Raw genomic sequence first — 18713 nt, forward strand, 5'->3', positions numbered from 1 at the left:
CCCAAGAGTGAGGAGTGGCAGAAAAGACAGGGCACAGGGCATCACAGTGGCGGGCATCTGTTCCCTGAAACAGCTGACCATGAAGTTCAGTGTGGGTGAGGAGACAAGAGAAGCCAAAATAGGGTGGGGAATTGCACTTTGCCCCTCCTCCCTCTGTGAATCCCCTTGCCTCACCCCTTCATGCTTCCTTGGCTGGCAAATACCGTTTCCTCCCCTGGGATCTGCTTGCCTTCTTCTCCTTCTCCTCCTCCTTCAAGGGCAAGCTCAGAAGCCCCCTCTTTCTACCTTGGCCACCCTCCTCCCACCCTTAGCTCCCTCTTCTGGCCCCCAGCGTGCTAGCAACCAGATTTTCTGACCCAGGAATGGGATGTAGGCCAAAGAGTCATTCATTCTAGTCTACCTACATTCCCTCCACGGTCTCACCCAGTCTCATCCAGCTTTAAATACCATCCAGACCTGATTGCGCTGAAATTTGTAACTCCAGCCTGAATCTCTCCACTGAGTTCCAGACTCTGATTACTCCACATCTCCATGTGAATATCTAAAGAGACATCTCAAGGGACTTGCCTGGTGGTCCAGGGGTTAAGACTTCGCACTTCCACTGCAGGGGGCATGGGTTTGATCCCCGTTCGGGGAACTGAGATCCCTCATGCTGCTCGGTGTGGCCAAAAAAAAAAAAAAAGTCTCATACCTGACGTGGCCAGCACTGAAGTCCTGATCTTCCCCTCCCCCACCCACCTTGCTCCTTCCAAAGTTGTTCACATCTCAGTTGAAGTCACTCCATTTTTCCAGTAGCACAAGATACCTTGAAGTTATCTTGACTCTTCTCTTTCCCTCACACCCCACATCCAGTCCACAGGCACGTCCTGTTGGCTCTACCTTTAACGCGCATCCACATCCTGAACTTTTCTCCCGCCTCCGCTGCCATCCAGCTGCTGCAAGCACCAACCCTCTCGCCTGGATTATAGCGGTGGCCTCTGCACTGCCTCTCCTTTGACCTTGGCCCCTACACTCTTTTCTCAACCCAGCAGCCAGGGGGTCCTATGAGCACATAAGCCATTCCTAATAATCCTTCCAAACTCTCTAATGGCATCCCAACTTGCTCTAGTCTCGGCCAAAGTATTTTTTTTTCATAAATTTATTTATTTATTTTGGCTGTGTTCGTTCTTCGTTGCAGTGCTCAGGCTTCTCATTGCGGTGGCTTCTCTTGTTGCCGAGCACGGGCTCTAGGCATGCGGGCTTCAGTAGTTGTGGCGTGTGGGCTTCAGTATTTGTGGCACGCGGGCTTAGTTGCTCTGTGGCATGTGGGATCTTCCCCGACCAGGGCTTGAACCCGTGTCCCCTGCATTGGCAGGCAGATTTTTTTTTTTTTTTTTTTGCGGTAGGCGGGCCTCTCACTGTTGTGGCCTCTCCCATTGCGGAGCACAGGCTCCGGACGCGCAGGCTCAGCGGCCACGGCTCACGGGCCCAGCCGCTCCGCGGCATGTGGGATCTTCCTGGACCAGGGCATGAACCCGCGTCCGCTGCATCGGCAGGCGGACTCTCAACCACTGCGCCACCAGGGAAGCCCCAAAGTCTTTTAAAACATACAAGCCCTAAATGATTCTCTCCTTACTTGTCTGATTTCACCTCCCACTCTTCTCCCACGGGCCCACTCTGCTCCAGCCACATTGTGCTACAGTGTAGTTCTTCAAACATTCCAGTCATGCACCTGCTGGGGAGTATTGCACTAGCTGTACCCCCAGCCTGCAATGCCGTTCCCCCAGATATCCTCACCTCCTTCAGATCTTGACTCAAATGTCACCTTTTGTTTGCCTTCCCTGAACATCTTAGTTTAAAACTATAAACCTGACTTTCCCCATCCGCCTTCCCTGCTTTATTTCCTCCATAGAACTTATATCATCTAACGTGTTACGTATTTTACCGGTTCATTCATTTAGTTTATTATCTGCCTCTTCCTTCTAGAATACAAGTTCTATGACGGCAGTGCCTTTTCTGTTTGGTATTTTCTTTGCTGCCTGCAGCAGCGCCTAGCATATGGTTACTGCCGATGTTGCTTGAGTGGCTGTTTGGGGGCCACCCCTGTGCTGAGCACTGATGATGGGATAATGAGCAAAACCTGACAAAGCCTGTGAAGCTTGTCTTGGGCAGTGGTTTTCTGATTTTCATGAGTACGACCCTATCTGGGAAGTCCTAGCAGAGAAGACTCTGGCTCCACCCCTGGAGATTCTAGGGTAGGTCCCGTGGTGTGCAAAGTGCACAGGCTCCCCAGGTGATTCTGAGGCGGGTCAAGTGGGGGTTACAGTGGTCTGCTGGGATAGACTGAAGTTAATATTGTTCAGAACGCCTAATGTCTCATTTTCACAGCACCTTCCACTCCCCAGTAAACAGTTGTTACATGCCTGTCTCACCTCTAAACAGTAAGTTTTGGACTGGGATGGCATGTTGCTCCTTTCTGTGCCCCCTGGGCTCTGCACAGCGTAGGTATAAGTGCTAGTCAGTGTTTGAGAGAGCGAATGAATGGAGGGTGAATGAATGGTTAGAAGAAGGATGAATGACTCTGGTTAGAAAAGGAATTTCAAGAGTTCACTATCTAGAAGGTGGGAATTTTCCGAAGACTTCCCCTGTGCCAGAGGGTTGTAGGAGGGACTGGTATTTAAGAGGTCGTGACGCGTTTGGTTGTCTGGGAAGGTGGCTGCTGCGCAGGCTGACCCAGGCAGGCGGGGGAGAAGCGGAACAGAGCGCAGAGGCGACGCTGCCACCCACCCAGCTGCCCAACGGCGCGCTTCTCTCGGGGCGGCGCGGCCGTTGCCATAGCTACAGACACAGCCAACCGAGGAGGGGGCGGGCCCGGGCTACGTCATTCCTAGAGCGACGCTGCTCCTCGCCTCCCGCCTCTTTCGGGTGCGAGACCCTCCGCCCGCCTCCTCGGCTCTCCACCTGCGCGCCTTCCCTCCCCCGCGCGCCGTCCCCTCCTCGGGCTCTGCGCCGGCGCGGTGCCCGCCAGGGCTCGAGGGGGTGCCCGCGAGGCGCATGCGCCGTGCGGGGACCGCCGCCGCTCTGGTGTCGCTGCCGCAGCCGTTGCCGCCGTTGCCGCCTCCCTGCTGGCAAGTGTGGGAAGGAGGAGCTGAGGGCCACCGCTGCCGTTGCCGCCATGGGGGTGAGTGAGGGAGGGAGAGGAGACGCGAGGGCCGGGAGGGCTCCCCGCTTACCCCGTCCCCTGCGCCCCCATTGTTCCTTGAACCCCCTCTCACGTGACCCCGAACCCCTCCGGCCTCACGTGACCCCCAGCCCCCACATGACTCGACTCCCCCAGTCTAGTGTCCCGACGCCTGGTCCAGCCCGGGAATCTCCTGGGGAGCCCCGTCTCCGGGCCCCACCCCCTCCGGTGCCCCCAGCCTCTCGCGTCGTGCCCGCCCTTGCCTTCCTCTAGGACGTGTTATCTTCTTGGCCTCCCCTCTACCCCCGCGCGGTCCCTGGGTATCCCCCCCGCCCCCAGGGGTCACCCATCACCCCGCTGTCACCGGCTTCGCGGCTTCCCATATCCTAGGCCTACACTGGGTTAGAGGGAACCGAGGCCCAGAGAAAAGAAGGCACCCAGCCAAGGTCACACGGGCAGTGACTGGGCGCCAAAGCCCGACTCAGGGCTCTCGAATCCCCGGCCGCCCGCTTCCCGCTACTCGGCTTCTCAGCGAAGCTGGTTTCCCCAGTCTCTTTCGAAACCTTTCCACCAGGTTCCTCCTGCTCCAAAAACATTCTCTTCCTTTTCGACAGAGGCCTGCCTTCAAGGCCTCCCAGATGCACCGAAGTGGGTCTTATTACTTGGGTTGTTAGTAGCCTTCCTACTTCAGGTGGCTTTGGGTGGGGAAGCTGTGCAGAAGGTGAGCAGGGAGACGATGGAGGAGTACTGGTGATGGCCCCAGCCCCGGATGGATAGTGACCACCTGTTCTGCACAAGGCAGCCTGGAGGTGCGTTTTATGCCCTTCCTGGCATGTGCTGATAGAGGGTTGAGCAGAAGTTATTCTCATGTTTCTGTGAGATCACCTTCCTAAGTCCCAATTAGAGTAGCACAAGTCACTCTCCTAAAAATGTAACTGGCCCTCCCTGGTACCACGTATCTTAGTTTTTACATGAAATTTCCACCACCTTTAGGGAGTCCTGACTTTGGAGCCAGAGAGACCTCAGTTCCAGCCCCACCTTCCCTGGCTAGCGGCATGATATTGTGCCAGTGACCTGGCCTTTGTGGATTTTAATTTCCTCATCGATGTAATGAGAATGATGATACCTCCCCTTTAGGACAGATGTGAGGATAAAATCAGATAGTGGATGTAAATAGCTACCTAGGTGCTTCTTAAATAGTGGCTGTTATTTTTGCCTGTACTCTCAGCCTTTAGTCATCTAAAATAGATTTGTGCTATTTTTAACTCATTGGGTTTGTCCCTACTATTATTAATCTAGATTTGTTTCCTCTCCACTCAAATAGTTATTGACTGAATAAATCAACTTGTTAGACAAAAATAGTTGTCTTATCCATGTCGAAGCACTTTATGTAAAATCCATGTCAAACGCATTCATCATGTTTCAACAAGGACTTTTGGATACTGTGTACTTCATGTATAGAAAATCAAGTCTGGAAAACCTTAGGCATATTTAACCTAGATTTTGGTGAAAGGTCCCAGACCCCAGGTCTTGTTGAAACTAAATAAAATATTGAGTCCCTGGTATTACTTGGTAAACGTCTACCCAGCATCAGCCACTCCAGACTGAGCAGAAAACAAGAAGCATAACATGCCGTTCTCGTTCAACACTTCCTCGTTGGTTGAGTTGAAATAGCAGGCCTCGGAGATCCTGCGGTCCTCGCTGCTTCCTTAAGGGCCCTGATCTTAGTACTCATGCTCCACAGATGTGTTTCTCAGAACAGCCCCTACCTAGTCTCTGCAAAAGTGAAATTGAATTTTCCTCCCTGAAGCAGAGCTGGAACCCTCTCATCATGCTCGTTCCTTATGGGTGGGGGCTGTGGACTCCCCACCTCGGTGTCAGGAGCGTCATGGTTCCTAATGATTCCCCTCCAGAAGAGGGCCCTGCTCCATCTGACAGCCTGACCACAGGCTGAGAGAGCGGCATCGGCTGCAGCACTGTCCACAGTTCTTTCACCCTTGCTGCCACACGTGTTTTAGGAATTAGAATTTAGAGCTCTGTCTCCCTTTGCCAAAAACTGAGGGTTTTTTTCCTGGATTCTGGATTCTTTGTGGGATGGAGGCATTGATACTGAAAACCTAAGGGTTGCCAAATCCTTTTTGTGGAAGGTGCCTCCTGCCCCCATCTGGGCGTTTTTTGTTTTTTAATGTCTATGTGTGACCCCTAGCAGTCATGGAACTACTATTATGACTAGCAGTCAAAGAGATACTCCTTTGAGGGAATTCCCTGGTGGTCCAGTGGTTAGGACTCCACACTCTCACTGCCAATGGTGCGGGTTCAATCCCTGGTCAGGGAACTAAGATTCCACAAGCCATGAGGTGTGGCCAAAAAAAAAAAAAAAAAAGAAGAGAGAGATACTACCTTGATAGGAATAGCAAGGGGAGGAGTTTGACAGCTGCATGTGAAAACAACATTTATACCACACTGTAATAATAAGTGTCATACACATTTGACTGATGTAGTGGAAGGAGCAGGGACTTTGGGGTTCAGACCTGGATTTGAATCTTGGAGGACTCATTCAACAGGTATGAACTGCGTACCTGCTGTTTGCTGAGCACTGGGTATACGTCGGCAAATAAAGCAGATGTGACCTTCCTCTACCTCATGGAGTGTACAGTCTGGTGGGAGTGGAGGGAGAGGGTGGCCAGAAGACCTCTTTGAGAATCCTGTTCACGGGCTCTGTGACCCTGAAAGTTATCTAATCTCTCTGGGCCTGTTTCCTCATCAAAGAAGTAGGCAGTCATTCCTTGCTGAGTTATTGCAAAGATTAAAATAAATCATCTCTATTAAAGCACCAGCAGAGTGTTTATCATTAGTAGGTCCTTGTAAACAGAAATCCTTACAGTAAGGAATTTTTATATCTAGTACATTGTATCATTTTGTCCTTAACAACAGTCCTGTGAGGTATAGGCATTGTTAGCCCTATTTTATGGATGTGGAAATTGAGGTTCAGAGAAACTGAGTACCTTGTTGGAGAGAGTAAATAACTTGCTCAGAGTCACACAGCTATTAAGTGGAAGAGCTGAGAATCGAATGTGGGTTTCTTGACTCAGAATCCCACACTCTTTATTATATAAAGCTCCCTTGGGAAAGACACTTAACCACAATGAGCTTTACTGTTCACTGTGCTTATTTCCCATTTTAATGAGGAGAATTTTCCTGTGTCCCTGCAGGGTAGTCTTACCTCCACAAGGCAGGACAAAGCTAATTGGAACAGTAGGAGACTACTTTTTCTAGCCGGTGCTGGGTTTGAGGGAGGGCCCCTGCCCGTCTGGCCCCGCCTGCCGCAGCCTGCCTCATACCCCGCGTGCAGGCAGCGAAGCGCTTGAGGGGCTCTTTCATTATCCGCAGTCCCTGGCCATGGCGGCCCCAAGCGTCACTGAGAGTTGCCTGGCTCACCTGTTCCCCTGCATGAATGAGCCCGTGAATGTCCTGGAGGCCCGGGCTTGGCCCCCCTGCTGCTTGTGCTTAGAAATGAGATGCTATGGAGGGAACCTACACTTCAGTGCTTTCGGGGTCCTGGGAGTTGCCCTTTCCTTCCGGCACCTCTGATCCCTCAGCTCTGTGCCATAGAGCTAACGTGCAGGGTGGAGGCAGGCAGCTGGTACCGACTGGGATTGTGTGCTGGCTTCTGACCTGTCCTTGGCTGTTCTGTGAGGCCAGCAGTTGTGTTCCCATTTTCCTGGAGGTGGAGTTCCTTTCACACACGGGGGGTGGCAGGAGGAACAGTGGCCTGGCCTGTTTGGTGCCGAAGCTCATATTCTTTCTGCCCCCTTGCACAGCCCTGGCGACCTTCCGTCTCAAGTTTCCATGTCCCTTACCCCTACCTCAGTGTGGATGCAGGGTCTGGGGTGGCACTGTGCGGGCATGTCACGTCAGCTGTTACCAAGCCAGGAGGGTAATGAGAAGTGAATCACCAAGTGGCTGCCTTGAGGCTCCTGAGGTCTTGTCTTGACCTTACCTTGGTGGAGCTGAGGAGGCCTTGGACGCTGGTGTAGGCTCTCCCGGAGGGAGGCAGAGTGGCTGGTGGGACAAACACTGAATCTGCACGCAGCCCTGGGGTTGAGTCTCCCCTCTGCCGCTTACTCTCTGGGGAACTTCGAACAAGTCGCGCCAGCCCTTTGAGCCTCAGTTTCTTGTGTAAAGGGAGGTGATGGTTTCTGCCCGGAGAATTGAACCAGATAATGTTGGTGAAAGTGTTTTGCAAGATGAGTGTATCTCTCAGTGTTGTCTTGAAACCCAGATTCCCAGAGGAAAAAAGGTGGATGATCTAAAACCTCTCTGTGGTAGAGAGGGGCTAGTTCTGCCCCGAGATCCCGGTGTTGTGAAGACAGTCTATTCTCTGCTGTTTGTCCCTCTAGGGAGGTAAGAAATGGGCGCTAGCTCTTGGCTTTCTGCGCAGTGCTCAGCCTGCAGATAGCAAACAGCTGGTGCTGGGCGAGTCTATGCCTAGAAGAGCCAAACATCCCTGTGAGCTCCTAGTGTCTGAGCTCTTGCCTTCTGGGTGCTTGAAATAGGAGTTAAGCAGTGTCATTCCTTGAGGAACCGAGGGTAGAATTTATCCAGCAGCTGGGTATTCAACTCACCGTTTCCTGGGCCAATCAGTGTCAGGGCTACTGTGGGATCGGACGTGGCAAAACCTCTCTCTGGTGAGGTCCGGGAAGTGAGGGCTGGGGGCAGAAGAGGCAGTGCGGTTGGTAAAAAGCAGAGCCACCTCCCCAGTGCCTTTGGGGTACCTTCAGGACTTGGGCTGGGTGGGCAGCACCTCCGGATGCCTGTGTTGCTCTGCTCCTCCTTGGGAGTGAGAATGAAAAGTGTCATTTATCGAGCACAGGCCATAGGAACCCTCATGGGCTTAATACTTCAAAGGAGGTATTAAGGGCCCTGCTCATCAGATGAGGGAAGGAGGCTCAAAGAATGGTTGTGTCTTGTCCTAAGACCCGAAGGGAGTAAAGGGCAAAAGGAGGCTTTGGACAAGGTCTGCTGGGCCCCGGAGCTTGGCTCTTTTCCCTGTGTTACCAGTTTTTACAAGAGGGTAAGAGGGTCCATTTAGATTTGAGAAAACCTCACGTGAGCCTCCAAACAGGGTCTGCTCCGTTTGGAGTTATGGGCGGTTTGCAGTTTGCTTCTCTGTGTAAGGACAGCCTCCCTTTGCTCCTCCTCTGCTGCCTATGTGTCCTGCAGCTTGGCTCTGCTGACCACGTGTCAGTATGGCCTCTGTCCCCAGGTGACCCCCTTGGGGCCCTTCACTCTGCCCTGTCGCTACCAGGTGCTCGGTGTGGCTGCCACTCACGGGCCTTGGCTGGGCAGCGTTCCTGGGAACAGCTCCACCGCCTTAAGCCCCAGTGCCCAGCCCTAGCTTAGGAAGGAGACTCAGCGCCCAGAGAGGCTGCCCCCAGACCACATCTTTGTTTTCTGAAGCCAGAAGACACTGAAAAGGCTTACTGAATGAATTTATACTTAGAGACAGCTGTCAGCCACTACCTCAGATGCCATCACCTCCCTGAAACCTGCCCTGAATGTCTCTAAGCTTACTTTTTCCTGCCTTAGGAGGGAATGAATGAGTGAATATTAGGCAGCTGCTGGGGGCCCAGGCTCTGCTTCAGGTGTTGTCACGTGCTCTCACTGGGTCCTCACAGTGACCCAGTGGTCCCAAGGGTCAGTACTCTTCCTGATAGGGAAGCTGAGAAGTCCAGTGACGCTCCCGAGGTCTCATGACTGGGACGCGCTTGGGTCTTTCCTACCCTACCAAGCAGGATCCGGCAGCCAGGATCCGGAGTTTCTGCTGTGGATTGGGGACTGACCCTTAGGGTCTCCAAAGGGAAAGTCAAAGTCAAGTCTTTGGTTGGTCACAGCCTTCCAGCCCACTGTGCTTTTCCCTGTTGCAGAGGAAGTCGAGCAAAGCAAAGGAGAAGAAACAGAAGCGGTTGGAGGAGCGAGCAGCCATGGATGCTGTCTGTGCCAAAGTGGACGCCGCCAACAGGGTGACTCCCCTCCTTCCTAGTCCCTTCCTCCTGGAACTGCAACTTGGTTTTTAATTTGATTTCTTTTGGCGCCACCCTGTGGCAGAATTGTGTTACTACGCATCCATACCTCTGCTGCCTCCTTGCTGCTGGGGAAAACTAGCCTGGCTGGCAGAGAGCTGCGAGGAGGGCCAGCGATTGGCCCAGGCGTGCAGGGAAGTGTGGATTGAAGTGGAAGTGGCAGGAAGTGTGGATTGAAGTGGAAGTGGCGTCTTCTCTCTGTGGGTCTCCTTCCTTAACACTAGAAGAGGGTCTGCAGAAATTTTTCCCAGGGTTTTGCATTTTGGGGAGGAAACCTCCCTGGTAAAATGTGGTATAGTTTTCTCATTCTTTCCTTCAAACATTTATTGCCTGCCCATGGGGTACTACAGGTTGTGCCAGGGATGCAGCAGCCTGGTTTCGAGGGGCTGCAGTCGGGGGAGAAGTAGCCGAGATTCTGAGCACCTGGTGGGCCTGACTGGGAGTGGCTCAGCTTTCCAGTGGAACCAGAGAGATTCTGGTCACCCTTCCTGCCCCGGTTCATGTCCCAGTTTTTGTTATTCTTTTAGTCCACTCAGTAAACATTCACACTGACAAGGATGTGGCGCAGGGACATGATTTTTCATTTTGGGTTTTGACCAGGGGAGGTTAGTTGGGGGCCTCTCAAAAGTATGTGAGTGGGGCTTCCCTAGTGGCACAGTGGTTAAGAATCCGTCTGCCAGTGCAGGGGGCACGGTTCGAGCCCTGGTCCGGGAAGATCCCACATGCCACGGAGCAACTAAGCCCATGCGCCACAACTACTGAGCCTGCGCTCTAGAGCCCGCGAGCCGCAACTACTGAGGCCCGTGCACCCTAGAGCCCGTGCTCCGCAACAAGAGAAGCCACCACAATGAGAAGCCCACACACCGCAACGAAGAGTGGCCCCGGCTCGCCACAGATAGAGAAAGCCTGCATGCAGCAACAAAGACCCAATGCAGCCAAAAATAATAAATTAAAAAAGAAAAACTTATAGCATGTAGCCAAAACTAAAATCAGAAGAAAATATATCATTTTTTTAAAAAAATTATGTGAGTGGAGCAAGGGACCTGTCTTCTCTCTTGGGTCAGGTGGGTGCTAGTAGGTTTTATGCCCAGAGGCCGGTATTAGAATTAGGCAGTGAAGTCTCTTCTTACCTGTCAAATGAAGCTAAAACCCTGTTGGGCCTCCTTCCCAGAGCCTCCCTCCTACGTGTGATTTCAGAGCTAAGGCAGATGGAGGGTCCGTATATAAGGGCGGCTCCTGGCCCTGGGAGCTGAGCCTCCACTTGGGTCCACACGGCGTGGTGCTTCAGGGTGGAGCCTGTGGCTGCTGGGCGAGGGTTTGTGCTACTCCCTTTTCCTTCCCTCCACAGCTTGGAGACCCATTAGAGGCTTTCCCAGTGTTCAAGAAATACGATCGCAATGGGTGAGTGTTCAGCATTCCTAACTTGTCTCCTTGAGTCTCTTCAGGAATTCACCTTTCCAGAGTAGGCTCCTCAGACCCAACTTGTTTCATTCTTTGTTAATGAAAAAGCAGAAAAGATGGCTAGTACCCTGTTGATATAAAATCCCCCAGTTAGGGAGACAAAGGAATCTGCAAATGAGCAAAGATTGCCTAATCTCAGACTGATGTCTCTGTGGGACTTGTTATTCTCTCCGACGAAGAACCATAGAGCTGAAACAAACTTGAAAAATCATCTAGGCCGACTCCCTCATTTTGTGCAGAGGGAAACCGAAGCTGCGAGAAGCTGAATGAGGTGTTCGAGCTTATGGAGCTTCTCCCTGGCCGCGGGGTGAGCTTTTAATTCCCAGTCCAGCGTTCTTTCCCTGGGTCTATAGTATAATTGTTAAAAGCCACTTACTGGCTTTGTGACCCTGGACAAATTACTTAACTTCTCTGTGTCTCAGTTTTCGAATCAGAAATGGGTACCTTCCTCATGGAGTTGTCAGGAGGATTAGTTGTAAAGTGTTACTGCCTGGAGCATACGAAAGGCTAGGTCAGTGTTAGTTGTTATCACTACTGTTTTTTTTACTAATCCAGTTCACTGCAGAATCTAGACTAAAGCCCCCTTCCACTTTCTGTTCCTTTGGTTTGTAAAGTAGGTGGCATTATCTGTCTTACCCGAGACGCTGTTGGCCGAGGGGAAAACAGGGGCTATGATTTTACAGAATCATTGCTATGGGTCTGAATCATAACAGTGCCTCTTATTAACTATATTTGGTTAAGTCCACGTATTCTTCAAGCCTCATTTTTTATCTGTTAAATGGAACGATGATGCCAAACTTGCAAGGTTGTTTTAAGGAGGACAGAAACTATATCCAGCTCTGTAAGTTGCAGCTGGTGTGAGTATTTTAATGAACAACATAAGACAAATGTAAATGCATGAATTATGAAGGAAAGACTATAGTAGGTAATACTACATTTGCCTTTCATAGCTGTGTCTGAATTTCATAGTATCATATTAATTTATTCTTTCTGTCTGAGATCAGATGCATTATGGTTCCTCTAGAAGCTTTGTCATCATTCATCCTCTGGGAAGTCCTTTGACACAGTTTAGAGATTCCTTGCTGTGATCTCTCTCAGTGTTCCCTATCCCACATTCGCACTGACTTCCAGAAATATGGACCAGCTCTGAAGCAGGCGTTGCCAGCTGACTCTGGGCTCACTTGGTGCCTGGAATTGTGTGGCTGTGATCCTACTTTCATGTACTTAAGGAACTCAGATTAGTGGAGAATTTATACTTGCAAACCAGCCTTGAGAAAATTTATAGCTAAGACAGTTGCAGTGCTGCGTGTGGGCGTTTCTGACCACTACATGGTCAGTACTTGGAAAGAAAGGAAGGCTGTTCAGAGCCAGGAAGTTCTGAATTCACAAGGCCACACACATGTGCAGCTCATATGACATACCAGACAGCAGAGGTGACCGTGGATTCCAGTGGTGATGTCCTCTGAGGAGTCGAGTCAGTCCTTTCAGAATGTGGCACTACCTGGAGAATATGATTTCACAATTTGGCCAGGGAGTTTAATTGTGATTTATTTAATTCATTTAGACCTAAATAGCAGATTGAGGGAACTCCCTGGCCGTCCGGTGGTTGAGACTTGGCGCTTTCACTGCCGCGGCCCAGGTTCGGTCCCTGGTCGGGGAGCTAGGATCCCGCAAGCCACGCGATGCGGCCAAAAAAAAAAAAAAAAATAGGTCGATACCTTAACACCTACATCATTCGTTAGTTTAGGAAAACAGAGCATCGGGGTGAATCCCGATCTACCCTGTTTGATCAGCTGAGAGCACCCACTGTGTCCTCAGAGGAAGCAGCGGGCAGGACTCCTCAGGGGGATGTGGGCCATAGTCTTCCTGAAGGGCCTGAGGTCCTCCAGCTGCTTTTGCAGGCAAGGTTGGTAGATAAGAAGGAAGAGTTCCCCTGGGAGCCCAGTGAAGACTGGATTCCAAATGAAAGCAACAGGAAAAATGCCTAAGGGCAGGAATCGAGGGAACTGAGAGGACTCCGGGGTTTATAACAAACTACAGAAGAGAGGGTAGAGAGAGCAAAGAGCTAGCAGAGAGGGACCGGAGTTTACAAAGTGTTGCGTCTGATAAGGACTGTGCAGGGAAGACAGGAAATGGGCTTGTGGGCAGGGCGGTGGGCTGGTGATGACAGTTGTTAATCTCGGCTTGAACAGCCTCGTTCCTTCACAGGCACCTTCTGTAGTCACGTCCGGGCTCGACTTTTCTCTGTAGATTAACTGAGACCAGGCGGGCCTCGTTGTCAGGCTCTCAGGGCAGCCGGTGGTGCCGGGCCTGTAGCCGGCTCCAGACGCCTCCTTTTCCTCTTCTCAGGTTAAATGTCTCCATTGAATGTAAGCGAGTGTCTGGCCTGGAGCCGGCTACCGTGGATTGGGCCTTCGACCTGACCAAGACCAATATGCAGACCATGTAAGCACGCCCTCTCGGGCAGGGAGACTGGCCCTCCTCTCCAGAGCCCCTGTCCTCACTGCCCCCCACCCCCACCCCCACCCCCGTCTCCCAGGTATGAGCAGAGCGAGTGGGGCTGGAAGGACAGAGAGAAACGCGAGGAAATGACGGATGACCGAGCCTGGTACCTCATCGCTTGGGAAAACAGTTCGGTTCCCGTAGCCTTTTCTCACTTCCGGTTTGACGTGGAGTGCGGGGATGAAGTCCTGTACTGGTAGGGGCCCTGGCCTGGGGGTGGGCGCGGGGGGAGGAGGCACCCCAGCCAGTGGCAAAATCCAGCACGCCCGTCTGGGTCTGTGGCAGGCCTCGCAGCCGCCCCACGCTCACTCTGCTTTCCTCCCCCAGCTACGAAGTGCAGCTGGAGAGCAAGGTGCGGCGGAAAGGCCTGGGGAAGTTCCTCATCCAGATCCTGCAGCTCGTGGCCAACAGGTGAGGGCCCTCCGTGCACCGCTCAGTTGGAGGGAGCTGCCTCTGAGGCATCCCCCGTGGGGGACAGGGCTCACGGGACTGTTGTGAAAGAAAGGTGTCTAGAACCCTCTCAGTAAGCTTCTCCCTGCCCGGCCATGATTCCAGATTTTGTCCACTGGGCTCAAGGAGGCAAGCACCTCTGAGTGCCTGTTCCGCACCTGAGTAATGGGGTGCAGAGAGGACCTGGAGGAGAAGCCAGTCAGGTGGGGGCCTGATCAGCCCTGTCACAGAGGGCGGCACCCAGTGCTGTGGGTGCCCAAGACAGGCTAGAGTCGGGCCTCAGGAATACTTCTTAGGAGCAAATGGGAGACAGCAGGCAGACACGAGAGAGCAAGCGGTATTTAGCACCTGTTTCTCTTTCTGGAAGGTTCTCTCTGCTTTCTTCTCAGCACACAGATGAAGAAAGTTATGTTAACGGTATTTAAGCACAATCATGGTGCCTACCAGTTCTTCAGAGAAGCGCTGCAGTAAGGAGCTGGGCCCCGGCGTGGAACCGTCTGGGTGGTAGCAGCTGCCTGCCCCAGTGTCTTTTCCCCCATCCTGGCCCCATTCGTCCTGACGTTGAGCTCTCGGTTCTGAGGTCCTTGGGGTTGGCAACTGGGGAGATGGTGTGGGAGCGCCTGTGGCTTGGTCCCCTGCCCTGCTCCTAAGCCCTTACTCCTGGGGAGGAAGGCAGTCAGCTGCCCGTAGCCAACCCTTTCCTCCTGCCCGTCTGCAGATTTGAAATCGACGACTCTTCCCCAAGCATGTCCGGTTGCTGTGGGGAGGACTGCTCCTATGAGATCCTGAGCCGGAGGACCAAGTTTGGGGACAGCCAGCACTCCCATTCGGGCGGGCACTGTGGTGGCTGTTGCCACTGAACTCCCAAGCTCTCTCCAAGGCCTGTTCTCTCCCCGGTTTCAAGCCGCTTGCCAGGTGCCCTCAGAGCTGTGGCCTCCTCAGCCCCAACCCTGGGGAGGAGCGGTCCGCGCCGCCCCTCCTGCTCTCTCCTAGAAGAGCAGGGTGCCGGAGGGAGCAGAGAGGAGAGGATGCTGCCGGCAGAGCCGGCGGAGGCCGGGGCACGAGGCGCGTCCTCTCGCGGTGGCTGCCTTCTCGCTCGGCTCGGCCCTGAGCGTGGGTTCTCCGACTTCCCTACAGCTGGATTCCCGACAAGCCCCCCTCCCCGCCACACACACTGCTGGACAAAGGGAGTGTTTATTCCCACCTTCATGAAAGTCCCGGAGCCCTGGGTCAGGGTCTGGCTGGTTCCCAAAGAGGAATGGGCTCAGTGTAAGATCTGGGCGTAGAGAGAGTCTTCAGAGAGACTCCTGTTTCGTGGATGGGATGCTCCAGTGGAGACCTCAGGATGGTCTCTTGTGCCATGACACAGGGAATCGAGGGAGCTCTTTCTGGCTGTGCCTTCGCGGATCCAGTTAGAGTGGAGTCGTCCCAGGGGACCAGCCGACTCTGGGAGAAAGGCTGCCCCCCCTCCCCATTGCTGTCAGCACGGGGCCGGGAGGACAGGAGCAGGTGTGAGTGGGGCCTGCCGTGGGGGCTGTGGCTTCTCCGGGCTTTGGGACCGGGCGGCACCCTGAGCTTAACCTCTTGATCTCATGGCAGTGACTCGAGATTTTTACTCACAGAAAAGAGCTGGAGCCCTGCCTGCTCTTCTCCGTCACCTCTCACCACTGTTTCTGCCCCTGCCTCTCCCCCCACTCGATACCCCTGTTCTTACTCTCAAGGGGGAATAACATCAGGGAGCCCCTTGTCTTCCCCCAGAAGGCCCCTTGCTCCTGCCATATTTAGTGCCGTGTCCTCTCATATCTTGGTGCTGTTAGCTCTCTGAAGGTGGGTACCCCCCACCGCCACCGCCCCCTTTGGAGAGCCCCCAGCCAGCAGCAGCCCCTTCCTGCACTCCCCAGCCTGGCCAGACGCTGCTCTTCTCTCTGGTGTCACCTGCGGCAGACGGGGCGCGGGAGAAGCTTCCTCTCCCCTCCTGGGATAGAGAGGGCGCAGGGTCAGAGCTCAGACTTGCCCTCATCCCCAGACCGTTATCCCCTTCCAGGGAAGAAAATGACCAAATCCTTAGCCAGGAAGAAGCACCTACCGCCTCCCCTTGGACAACCTTGAGCTCTGCCTTAGGGAGCGTCTCAAAGGTTCTGCCTTTGCGAGGTTGTTCCGGAGGAGGTCTGTCAGTCCTTCCGACCTCGGTCTGCTCACGCCCCACCCTCTGCCCTGACTCAGGCTGCCTGTGCCGGCCATCTCCCCCATCTCCCCGGAGCTGTTCTGGCCTCCCGCCTGTGCCGGGCCTGTGCGCACAGCCTCTCCGCCAAGTGCTCTGTTGCTCTCGACCTGCCAGCAGTGGACGTGGCACTCCCTTGGAGAGGGCCTTGCAGCTTTACACTGGAATAAGCCCACCCTTACCCCTACCCTGCTGACTCCCGGGAGGTTTTACCCAAGGGGGGGAGTTTTCATTGCTGGAAGGGCATTGGAGGGCTCCTTCCAAGAATCATGGAACGACAGAGTCACATTTAGGAAGAGCTTTAACTCTGATCCCTGCTGTCTGTCAAAGGACAGAGAATGAAATATTTATTGTCTTAGATCATGGATTTCTGATACCTCCCACTCAAGGGGACCAAAAGGGACCCTGGCGTAAATCCCACATAAAGGGAGTTAAGTGTGCGTGTCTCCCCTCATTGGACACCTGGCACCGAGCCCCATTGGTAGATGGGCACTTGGTGTTGGGCCCTGCTTGTCCAGCCGCCTGTGCCACTTCCCAAGGGCTGCTGGGGGCTCTGGCTGGGTGGGGAGGCGCTGTCTGAGACCCGCAGGTCACCCTGTTGTTGGTGTTGAACCCACTCAGTTCTCAGCCATCAGTCTCTCCATTTCCCCAAGGTCCTGGTTTTAAGAAACATAGCAGGCCTTTTGTACCAGGCTTTTTGGTTTGTTTGAGGCATGTTAAAATATTAATTTTGAGATTTGTTTTTTAGTTGTATCCACCCTATTTCAGGTTATTTTCATTGATGTCAGATGTGTATATGACATGTGTATGGTTCTTTTTAACCCTTCCTGGTGTGTTTTTTTTTTTTTAGAGGAAACTTTGAAGATAAACTCCTTGATATATATATATATATATATATTTTTTTTTTTTTTTCTTTAGCAACTTGTTATCACTGGAATCAAAGGGAAAAAGTGATCTCTTTTTGCATTGGTTGCATTTGTATGTCACAAATAAAAGACACTTTGTTCAGCTGCTGGGACGGCTTCCTGCTGCTGGCGTGCCGTTGGTAGTGTGGGCTCAGACCATCCCAGCGTTGGGCCTAAACCCTGGGGGGCATGTAGCTGTGACGCCTCATGCCTCTTTCTGTGAAGGAAGCTTTGGGCTGAGAAAACCTCAGGGCGTCTGGGGCGAGGAGCCAGACGTGGGAACTGAGACTGAATGCATGTGTTTGTGCCACTTTCCAAAAGCCCTGGGTAGAGGTCAAAAGCCTTCTCCTGAGGGGCATCTGCTCTGCTGCTGGAGAGAGTCCCAGGCCAGGCGTTGTGACATTGGACATATGTGGGTAAAGGTAAATTCCAGAACACTTGTGTGGCAGTCAAACAGACGAGAGTGTTGGTGTTTCTTTCCTCCCTTTTACTTATTGGTTTCCTCAGGATATTCTGTGTCTCTTAAAAGGACTCCAGCCCCCTCTTCCCTCCACTCACGAAAGACGAAGGCTCAAAGGAAGGGTAACTCACGTCAGGCCTGACAAGGCAGGAAAGTTATGAGCTGGGGGAGGCTCTGGCCCCTCGAGTGTGACAGATGGAGCTGTGCACTCCTCTCCGAGGCCCGTGCCTGGCCCGGGGAGCCAGGCGCAGAGGGAGGAAGTGGGCCCGGAGCCAGCGCTCAGAGCGCTTCCTGTGGACACTGGAGGGGCCAGCCTCCTTGTGCTTCTGCTTGGTGGTCACATCTGCCGGAAGGCGGAGAGGGCGGCCGGGATGGAGACCCAAGCCCTACTGGGTCTTCGAGCTCTGGTGGGGCAGTGATCCGGGGAGAGAGGAGCAGGGTTAACAGCTGTCTCTCTCATGGGTGCCAGCATGTTGTGGCCTCAGCCCCGTGGGTGGGGACACAGCCAGGGCATGGTTTCTGCACCTGCCTTACCTTGGAGGCGTGAAGAAAGGCCTCCCAGTCCTTGGGAAAGGAGACAGCATTTCAAATGCTGGCGAATCAGAATCATTCAACCGACTTCTCGTGTGAGGGAATTCTGCCCCCTCCCCACCCCGGAGCTCTTTGTTTCTTGAAGGCTGTCTTAATCCCAGGCAGGAATTCCTTGGAATGACCATCTCCTTGCCGCAGTGGCGGGCTCCCTCTTTGGTGCTCTGAGGTGGCTGTTCCCACCCCTCCCTCCACCTGCAGCTCAGACTTTGTCACTCAAGCGGCACTGGCTGGAGCGCCACCCCTTTGGTGGGCGGATGAAGCCAGAGGCACAGTTACCGCACGAGAGGGCCTCAGTTTCGGTCAGAGCCTGAGGTGGTCTGAAAGGGACTGCGTTTCCCCAGTGTGCAAAACCTGGCCACCAGACGTTTCTGCCGCCAGGCTTTGAAAATGGTCAGTTCAAACACAGCAGGTTTATTCTCGTTTTTTCTGCTTTTCCCTCTCCAAGTGCAGCAGAGGTCGTTTCTCTAGCGCCCGAGGTCAAGGGTCTGGGACTGTAGGGGAGGCGCTGCAGAGGCGGCTGGGAGACTGGACAGCCCCATGCAGGCGTCTCGTTACTTGGCTGCGGCGAGGAAGAAAACTGGCATTTGGTGATTCCCTGCTCCGCCAGCGACCACTCACACTTGACCTTCATGGTGCTGGGCGCCAGGGCCGGATCTGCATCTGCCTGCAGTGCCCCAGCACATGGTCATGCCCCCGGACAGGACGTTGCTGACATCCAGGTCCTTGTGGATGTCGATGTCACCCTTCACGATTGCAGTCGTGGGTTGTCTTGTTGGTCCTGGTGGGCTCCATGCCTGGTCTTGAGGTCCTGTCTTCCCTCTCAGGGCCTGGCCAGTAGGGGCGCTTTCTCCTGAGAGAGGCCTGCCTTTTCTCCCATGCA

At 53.4% G+C, this 18713-nt stretch overlaps 1 protein-coding gene across 1 annotated transcript; it reads left to right on the forward strand.

The window, feature by feature from the left end:
- Positions 1 to 3058: 3058 nt before the first annotated feature.
- On the forward strand, positions 3059 to 16879 carry NAA40 (N-alpha-acetyltransferase 40, NatD catalytic subunit). The gene is made up of 8 exons (XM_060019106.1): positions 3059 to 3160; positions 9088 to 9183; positions 10592 to 10644; positions 13054 to 13149; positions 13244 to 13402; positions 13534 to 13617; positions 14046 to 14123; positions 14375 to 16879. Exons 1-8 carry the CDS (start codon positions 3155 to 3157, stop codon positions 14514 to 14516), a joined length of 714 nt encoding a protein of 237 aa, XP_059875089.1. The 5' UTR covers positions 3059 to 3154; the 3' UTR covers positions 14517 to 16879.
- The last annotated feature ends 1834 nt before the right edge of the window (positions 16880 to 18713 follow it).

The sequence above is a fragment of the Delphinus delphis genome, chromosome 8 (genome assembly GCF_949987515.2).
Source record: "Delphinus delphis chromosome 8, mDelDel1.2, whole genome shotgun sequence".
Taxonomy (NCBI): Eukaryota; Metazoa; Chordata; class Mammalia; order Artiodactyla; family Delphinidae; genus Delphinus; species Delphinus delphis.

What these genes read in the sequence shown, in the direction of transcription:
- NAA40 (XM_060019106.1), top strand. An exon ending in AAGAAATACGATCGCAATGG is followed by an intron (nt 10,645 to 13,053) that starts GTGAGTGTTCAG and finishes TCCTCTTCTCAG; the next exon opens with GTTAAATGTCTCCATTGAAT. An exon ending in AAGACCAATATGCAGACCAT is followed by an intron (nt 13,150 to 13,243) that starts GTAAGCACGCCC and finishes CCCGTCTCCCAG; the next exon opens with GTATGAGCAGAGCGAGTGGG.